We start from the raw sequence: 9,558 nt of genomic DNA, 5'->3' as shown, positions 1-9,558 counted from the left end.
ATTGCTAAAAGAGGAGTGAAGTCACCTGGGTCTGTATGGAGGGATCACATGCCCTTGTGATGGGTCCAGTTGGAGCTACGTGGAAGGCGAGCTTGTGGAGTTGTCTGTAGGATGCTTCCCATTGCCCTTTCCATCTCCTCGTCCGAGAAGGCTGCTGTCAGCCTTCCGTTCATCACTAGCGACACTAGTGCTTCAATATTTTAAAAACTAATGTCTCTGTTCATCAACCCTCTAAGATAAATAATGTGGTATAGAATTCACTAGCCATCTTCCACATGTCTTTCTTAGTGGTGCACCAAGTGTCATCGTCCGTTAGTAGGGCACATACAATATTCTTGTGCTTCCTATGAGACACCCGGTTTCGGAAGTAATGGGTGTTCCTATCACTAGCGTCGAGCCACTCCAACCGTGGTCACTACCTACACATAACCTCCTCTCTCTCATATATCTCATGCAACTTCTTTTCCATGTCATGGGCCTCCCATGAGGACCCATATTGGAGTGCACTTTCCATCACTTCACATTGTTGGTCACGTAGGCATTTGATCTCCTTGTGCACATAGCCAAAGACCATGCGCCCCACATCTACATATCATGCAAGACCTGGCAAAGCCTCTCCCATAGAGTTGTTAGCCCATGGTCACCAGCCCCGTCTACCCCCAAACCGAATTCACATGGTCTCATATTCCTTGTGTCGCGCCCACATCTTCTCAAAGAAAAACCTCTTCGGTCAAGCCTCCTCGGTCGATCTGGTTCCACCTGAGCTCGAATGATCAATGCCTCATGACTAGACTCCTCCGTAACCACAAGCTCAACGATGTGTCCAGATATAGCTGCAAAAAATGTCATTGCATGCGACCAAGAATTGTTGCTATTATCATGATATGAATTTTGCAGGTACACTAATTAATATCAAAATTTACCAAGAACTTCTTTATAGAAGACTATTCTTGTGTCATGTGTGACTTGTAAGTACTTGAAACTAGAGACCATTTATTCATGCATTGACATTTTGCTCAAATCTGTTGCACATGTATTTGGCCCACATGGAATCCTACTCACATGGGAATTCAGGATGAAAGTCATCACTTAAAAGCACTTTTGCATGTGCCTTTTGCACAAGAGATCACCATTCTGGTTCCCGGGCCATATGGACAACAAGGAATGACTTTATTTCCAAAGGCAGGGTCCCTAACGGTGGCGGCGGTGAAGGGATTCACGATGGCCGCTGGGGTGTGGCTTCCATCGACGTAGCAAATAGATGGAGGGAAGGCTCGTTTGTCCGTTTTTTCATGCGAGGGGGGCTCGCTCCCTGTTTTTTTGCTACGTGGTCGTCGTCTGGTTTTCTGGTATGCAAGGGATCATTACGTGCAAGGGAAGCCTCGTTCCTCTGATTTTTTTCGTGTGAGGGGCCTCTGTCTTTTCTTTTTTCTGTTATGTGCGAGGGGATCATTACGTGGGAGGTGGAAGGAGGACGGTAAAAAACAAGACCAAGGTGGGAGGTGGGATGAAAAAACCAGAACGAAGACTACCAACTGCTCCATTAAGAGTAGAGATATACTTGTATCTTACATTCTTAAGAAGTTGATCCCCACTACTACCAATTCTCTCAACATGCACATTGTCCACATCATCATGGTGCCACATCAGCATTCAATGCAACCACGTCACCTCTCTTTTTCCCCATTGGTTCTTGCCCACGTTGCGCATCGTTTAATTCTTGTTGAGTTCCCGACCCGCCTTCCTATGCGTGGGCTAGGCTATGCAAAGCCACTGCTCAAACCATCAATTAATACCTTTAATCATTCAACTAATCCCCTACTCCCCAAACTCTCGAGGCGCTTTTTAGTTTCTATCTTCTTTTGTTGCGCATCGTTTAATTCTTGTTGAGTTCCCGACCCGCCTTCCTAATCCCCTACTCCCCAATCATTCAACATGCAAGTGCCCATCTCTGTAACCCACTCACTACCATATGCACAACCTTGCCGTCAGACAGACTCACAAGTGCTGGGAGTCGGACATGCCGAGAAACCAAAGTGATGGATCATGTGATATCGATTTCGTTGAGGGATGCATGCTGAGAACCCGAGGTCGATAGCCAGCAGGAGTGCCTACATGCCTCTGATTCTGAGGTGAGCCATCAACCCATAATCTTTGGCTTCGTTCTTTGGATTCACATGGGATTCTGGGTCTCTCTCTCTCTCTCTCTCGCTCGCTCATCAACTTGCTCAACCAAACCGAAGCTCTCATGTGGCACTCTCAAAGACCAGCCATGTTGTCGCCAGCCGAATTGCCAATAGAGGAGAATTGATCTTGGCGAGTAACATGTGTTTGAGGTAATGAGTTTATTATGGTCATTCAAAGAAGTTCAGTTTGCCTTCAGCACTAGACAAAATATATTTTATAGAGTAATTTGATTTGGGTGTGTTCTGGTGCTAAAACTTAAACCCATTAAAATTCACGAGATGCCAAATTGAGTGACGACTTCTATTTGGTCACTATAAGAAACCTTCAGTTTGCCTTTAGCACTAGACAAAATATACTCTATTTTTTGTTGAAGCAAGAAGTGCAATATACGAAGACACTTATTTGGTTTATCGAGGTTATAACTTGATCTGTGGACCAATCCATGAAGTCGTAAATCAATGTCTTCTCTTTAGCTTTCATCCTTAGAGGCTAATAATATACTACAATCTTGAAAGAATATTTCCCTGTGTATGGTGCCGATGTTTGCCCGTTGATAAATTCATAGTGATTATTGAACTGTTGGCCATGGCTATTATTGATGACAACAGATATATAAATCTTGATAATCTAAAAAATAGAGAAGCTATTCAGCCACAAATTACATTAGGTAAGGACCAACTTTCCTTAGTATTATTTCCTTTAGGCCTCCTTTGGTTTGCAGGAATTTTGTAGGATTTTTATAGGATAGGATTTCTATAGGAAAAATTCCTTCAGAGCTCTTTGGTTTGTAGGAATGAAATCCTATTCCTATGGAGGAATTCTTCCTATCCTCCACATTTCATAGGAAAATAAACATTAGCCTAGACTCAATGGAAAAAAATCATATGATGTGAATCAAAGGGCATCTCATTTTCTGTTCCTATGCATAGGATTTGAGATGCATGTCATCTCATTTCCTATGACTTTCCTATTCCTATGATTTTTCAATCCTATGAATCAAAGGAAGCCTTAATATTTTCGTTGGTACTGGTAGGTGCCATTAAAAATCTTTGTTATGTTTGACACCACTTCACTTATTTACAAGGTCATGTAGAGTATGCTTTTGCATAAAAGCTCAATAGACACATTTTATTTCGTACAATTAGTCATACCTTTCTTCATTTGCAATATGTGAAGTCTCACTATTTCCAAACAAGACATGTTCAAATTTCCTTTAGTCCGTATAGCCCCCATGCATGGTCAATTGTTATAATTCTATTTGCTTTTAATTAATTGTTTCCTTTATTTATTTTGGATTACTACTATTGAACAGTTGAGCATCATGGTTGTATCAAATTTTATTTAAATTTGCTGTGTTCAAAATTCTCGCAACAACACACGGAGTGTCATCTAGTTTAGGAAGTGAGGGAGTACAACTGATTTTATATCACCCAAAAAAGAAAAACTGGTTTTATATAAGAGCGAAAACCTCAATGACACTCGCATGGAAGGGACGACGATCCCTTTGAGTGGCTCTCCGAAGTGCCCCCTTATCACTCTTGCATTTGTTTTCCCCATTTTATTCTGACATCGGCTGCTTAACTTCGACCGTCCGATCCTTATCACTCCTGCACACGCACCCTCCGCTCCTTCCCACTCGCCCCGCCGCCGTATCGCCCCGCGCCGCGTCGCCGTCGTCGTTCGCCGGCCATTCGACTCGCTCCCTCGCCCACGCTGCCACCTCTCCACCCTTAGACCGCCTCCTTCGAGGCCTGCTCGCGTCGCTCCCCCGCCCACCGACGCACGGCCACTGTCAGTGTTCGCGCCGGCTTCTCGTTACGGCCAGCCATTCCGTCTGCTCCGTGCCCTTGTGGTTGTTCGCCAACTTGCAGGATTGCGGCGGAAAACCCTCGTTTATTCGTAAGCTTGGTTTCACTTCTCACTATTTTTTTATGTGCTGTCTTCTGTGTCCCAGAGAAATAAAATCCATTTTTGTAGGTTCCAAGTTCCAACCAGTCCGTATAGGCATGTCAATTGTCAGATTTCAGCTTAAATTGTTGCACCCTTACATTCTTCTAAAATTTAAACTGATAAAGTTCTACTGGAATTTAGATATATCGAGCCAACATGCAAGTACATAGGTGTTTTTCTCGTTTGATTACCTAGCTCGCTTTCGGTTATTGTTTCCCAAAAATTTGTGCGCACTCAAAATTAATCTTGCTTCCTCAGCTTTATGAGTGCGAGGCAGTGTTTTTAAGAGCACTGTCATGGCGTCTCCTGCTTCTGTTACCAACCTGGGGAGCAACGGAAGGCCTGGCCCACTGCCGACAGCGGCAGTGAGGAGAGGGCACTTGGTTTCAAGGATCAGTTTCACGGGTTTTGACGGTGTCCGGAGGTGGCCATGTGCACCTGGAAGACTATGTAGATGTATGGTCATAACTAACTTGATCGATGAGAAGGGAGCTCAGTTCTCATCAAGAGTAAGTGTGAACGTTAAAGCTGATGATGACAGTGATCTTCTTTCAAAGCCCCCGCAGAGGCCAGTCCGGCTGAATGGGCCACCAGCAAGCATGGATACAGCAACAACATCAGCACCTGCCAGGAAGCCAGCAGGCGTAACATTGCAAGACCGAGAGAAGGTCCGAGAGTCATTGGATGAGGTGTTGGAGAAGGCAGAGAAACTTGAGGCCTCGAGCTCCAGAAATGTGGATGGTGAGAACCGTGCATTGAGACAGAATGATGTGGCAAAGCCTAATAGTTCAGTGCCAATAGTGGTGGAGGAAGGCTCGAATTCCAAAAGGACAAAAACACTAAAGAGTGTATGGAGAAAGGGGAACCCTGTGCCCACTGTACATAAGGTGATTAGAGACCGTCCACGCACTGAAACTAGGGATCAGTCCATATCTGCTGCTGAACCTTCAGTGTCATCTCCATCAAAACTAGCACCTCACCTACAAACAAGACCTTCTGTAGCACCACCACCTCGTCGCCCTGTCAAAGCTGACACATCAAAGGAGAAAAAAGGACCCATCCTGATCGACAAATTTGCTTCCAAGAGACCAATGGTTGATCCAGCTGTAGCTGAGGCACTGGTAGACCCTGTCAAGCCAGTACGCGGTCCACCAGCCAAAGCGAAGGATAATCGTCATAAAAAAATTATTACACCAGCTGGTCCCCGCCGACGTATGTCAAATGATGATCGATCAGTTGATGACGACGCTCCAGTGCGCAAGGGAAGGAGGTGGAGCAAGGCAAAACGTAGGGCTGCCAGGCTTGAGGCTTTAGAAGCTGAAGAGCCTGTTAGGGTTGAGATCCTTGAAGTTGGTGAAGAAGGTATGGATATTGACGAACTAGCATATCAACTGGCAGTTGGCGAATCAGAAATTCTGCGCTTTTTATCAGTGAGAGGAGCAATGCTTGACAATGTTCAGACTCTTGATAAAGATTTGGTTAAGATGGTTTGCATGGAATATGAAGTTGAAGTACTGGAAAGTGTTCCGGTGAGAGTGGAAGAGATGGCAAAGAAGAATGAGTTCCTTGATGAGGAGGATTTGGATAAACTGGAAGTAAGGCCTCCCATTGTAACTATCATGGGTCATGTTGATCATGGGAAGGTACCACGTGTTATATAAATTTTAAGACTTAATTATTCTGACCACTGTTTGACATTTCTACTTCTGTTTGCAGACTACCCTTTTGGATTATATACGCAAGAGCAAGGTAAATTGGTAATAGCTTATCCTTGGCATGTCCTTTGTCTGTGACATGGGGTAGACATGTTATTGTTGGCATTCATACACGGTAACAACCATTTACAAAGAATTGTATGTCTAACCAAAGTGACATACAGGTGGTGGCATCTGAAGCTGGTGGAATAACACAAGGAATTGGAGCATATCAGGTTCTTGTGCCAGTTGATGGAAACCCTCAGGCTTGTGTTTTTCTTGATACTCCAGGGCATGAGGTATAGCAATATATATTATTTTCGTATATTTTTCTCACTTTCGCATGTCATATTACTCTTCCTAATCATTGACACAACAGGCGTTTGGTGCAATGAGAGCTCGAGGAGCAAAGGTAACTGATATCTGTATCATTGTTGTGTCTGCGGATGATGGCGTTCAGCCACAAACAAATGAGGCAATTGCGCATGCAAAGGCAGCCAGAGTCCCTGTTGTAATAGCTATAAATAAGGTCTATTTTCTAGCCACTCTCTTTCTTACTTGCAACAAGTCAATTTATTTTCCCCTTTCTCATATTTCAGTCACCTCATATGCAAGCAGGTGGACAAGGAGGGAGCTAATCCAGAACGAGTCATGCAAGAGCTTTCCCAGATAGGGCTTATGCCAGAGATGTGGGGTGGTGACACCCCGATGGTTCAGGTTGTTTATTGGCACACTCTGGAAAAAGGAAGTTCCTTACCGTAGCCACTTATTACCTATCTTGAGCTGATTTAGTTGTGATATCTTTCAGATAAGTGCTCTTAAGGGAGAGAATGTTGATGAGCTATTAGAGACTGTCATGCTTGTTGCTGAGGTATACTTTTGGTTAGACTTTCTTTTTTGCTTTTTGTTGTAGTTCCCTTTTGACTTGCTTTTGTTGCGAACTTGAAGTTGCTAGAATTAAAAGCCAATCCTCATAGAAATGCAAAGGGTACGGTTATTGAAGCATGTCTTGACAAGGCTAAAGGACCTCTTGCCACCCTAGTTGTACAGAATGGAACCTTGAATAAGGGCGATATTCTTGTTTGTGGTGAAGCTTTTGGAAAGGTTTGTTTCTTTATTTCCTACTTGCTGCACATGATTTCATTCAGTATATGGACTGGACTAGCCTTGCATTTGAAAAACAGAAGCTAGCACATATAATTGACATTAGCTAGCACATGTAATTGTGGGCCAATTGCTGTATAACATGTCACGGGTATTATGGCAGATCCGTGCAATGTATGATGATCGTGGAAGCCTTGTAGACCAAGCAGCGCCATCCAACGCCGTGCAGGTTTTTCCTCTTTCCTATTTCCGCCATTCATTTTCCTGTGATTCCTTTTTAGTCCATTTTATAATTCTGTCATATTTGTGACAAAGGATTCTATTACATTCAATTTTATTTCCCCGAAATCTAGTAATATCGTGTGATATTCTGTATCTTTCATGGAGAGCTAACTTTTTATTAGATCAAAATATATATGTAACTTGAATGGTGATGCTAGGCATTGGCCAGGTGACTGAATCGGTCGACCGGCCACCTAGGAAGCCATCTGACCCCCCCCCCCCCCCCCTTCCCCCAGCACCACTCATAGCAGCGCGCGTCCACGTTCGCAGCACCGCCATCAGGTCTCGCAGCACCGCTTGTCCCGGGCTCACAGCAGCGCTGTACAGCTTGCTTCAATGGGTGAGGAGGAGGATGGGGCTTGCAGAACGGCTGTCCCTCGCGCAGCCATAGGCAGTGCTTTTCTTCCTCGTTGCGTCCGCTTGAGGTGGTACATGGAGGCCACCAGCTGGGCAGCGGCGCTTGGGCATACCATGTCCGCTTGCTGTGAGGAGAAGCCCATGGGCGGGAGGTAGGAGATGGGTGAAAGAGAGAGAGGCGAGAGAACAGGTCGGGGAGAGAGGCGAGTCGTTGAGAAGTTTCTGGAGAAGGGGGTAAGGGAGAGAGAAAGCGGTGTGGAGGGTCCACGAGGGACACGTGGCGAGCGCACGGGTGGGACGACATGAGCATGTGATCGCCCCACCAACGGGAATCGTTTTCCTAACTTAAGCATGCCACAGATTTCCATCATTCAGTTGCAGTGTTACCCTTTTGAAAAGTGTACTTGTGTATTCGTAAAACAAATTCTCAAAGAAACATCATACATGTGCAATCTTTTAGAATACATGTTCTTGCAATTTTTTCTGCAGAAGTAAGACCATTTTTCTACTGTACACAACAACAAAAGAACAATTTGTACCCATTTATTTGTTATCCAAGTTTTTCTGTGCAATTTTTTTGCAAGTGCACATATTAAAACATCTATTGATTTTTTTTTCAAATATTTTGTAGATGTGGTAGTGGTACTTCAGGGAGCACTTGCACCTGGGTGCACATGTCTATTGTTGATATGTTACTGCTTGATTCATTTTCTTTTTCATTTCTATGTGATTGAACAAATGTAACTTTGATGCCTTTCACATGGGAAGAGAGCGTCTTGTAGTGTAAGAAATACATTGGTACAGGAGTGGCTCTCTGTTAAAAGATGGAAATTCCATTGGAATAAGAAACCTGGATCTTGATAGGTGGTGTATGTTAAGCTTCATGCACTAGCCAACACAACCAAAAGTCCGAACTGATGGAAAGGGCTCGGCAATCCACATATACACTTCAACACCCCCTCTCACGTGTGACGCGGAAAGTCAACACGTGGATAGACTCGGAGGTATGGCTCAAGAGGGCTATACGTGGACACAAAGGGGGGAATGGCAATATTTAGATAAATTGTGAAAGCCAGGACTTGAACTCAAAACCTTAGCTCTGCTACCATGTTAAGCTTCATGCACTAACCAACGCAACCAAAAGTCCGAGCTGATGTAAAGGGCCAGGTAATCCACATATATACTTCAACAATTGAGAGCATCAGCTTTGCTATACTTTGCTTGGTTAGTAGTTTGTTCTACTTTAACTGTTTAGTGAATGGCAAGTGGTTAAATGCCTGGTGACTTGTGGCTTACCGCTTACCTAGTTTTAAATCGTTGCGATTGAAAGCCAGGACTTGAACTCAAGACCTTAGCTCTGCTACCATGTTAAGCTTCATGCACTAACCAACGCAACCAAAAGTCCGAGCTGATGTAAAGGGCCAGGTAATCCACATATATACTTCAACAATTGAGAGCATCAGCTTTGCTATACTTTGCTTGGTTAGTAGTTTGTTCTACTTTAACTGTTTAGTGAATGGCAAGTGGTTAAATGCCTGGTGACTTGTGGCTTACCGCTTACCTAGTTTTAAATCGTTGCGATTGAAATGTAGGAAGTTATTTTGTGGCGCTCCTGGACGCTTCTAAGCAGTACAACAGAATGAAAATGAACTCAAGAAAGTTAAGTGTATATTTTCCAAGAAATGGTTAAACTATATTGGGAAAGCTTTAACTTTTCTTTGGTTAACGAAATCGGAACATGAATCTCCTATTTATATGGACATTAATTACCAACTAAAACTTATTGTTAGCGTAAAAGAAAATGACCACGGTAGCCATGGTGTTATTGTCTAGGGAGTAGGAGAGATAACAGTTTTTCAAAGTGAAGAGAGAATAGTTAGTATGTATTTCTAACTAGAAATGATACGAGAGATGAGAGGACATATCATTTATGCAAGACCCAGGCTTTATATTCTGAAAGAAGGTCGCAGAAGTATTGGCTTTA

The 9,558-nt window shown here is 43.7% G+C and overlaps 1 protein-coding gene across 1 annotated transcript in view; it reads left to right on the top strand.

Annotated features, from left to right (window-relative positions):
* Positions 1-3,706: 3,706 nt before the first annotated feature.
* FUG1 (Translation initiation factor 2, small GTP-binding protein) overlaps positions 3,707-9,558 on the top strand; it is a gene marked incomplete in the record, with an annotated part of 32,657 nt that continues 26,805 nt past the window's right edge. Inside the window, 9 exon segments of the mRNA XM_048687235.2 lie at positions 3,707-4,086; positions 4,396-5,780; positions 5,854-5,886; positions 6,017-6,130; positions 6,211-6,360; positions 6,450-6,548; positions 6,640-6,702; positions 6,780-6,935; positions 7,099-7,164. Coding sequence (XP_048543192.2) covers positions 4,434-5,780; positions 5,854-5,886; positions 6,017-6,130; positions 6,211-6,360; positions 6,450-6,548; positions 6,640-6,702; positions 6,780-6,935; positions 7,099-7,164 — 2,028 coding nt within the window.

Source organism: Triticum urartu, chromosome 7A (assembly GCF_056163025.1).
Source record: "Triticum urartu cultivar PI428250 chromosome 7A, HENAU_Tu73, whole genome shotgun sequence".
NCBI classification, from domain to species: Eukaryota; Viridiplantae; Streptophyta; class Magnoliopsida; order Poales; family Poaceae; genus Triticum; species Triticum urartu.
The sequence above is the reverse complement of the archived record's forward strand: the minus strand, read 5'-3'. Positions and strand labels throughout refer to the sequence as shown.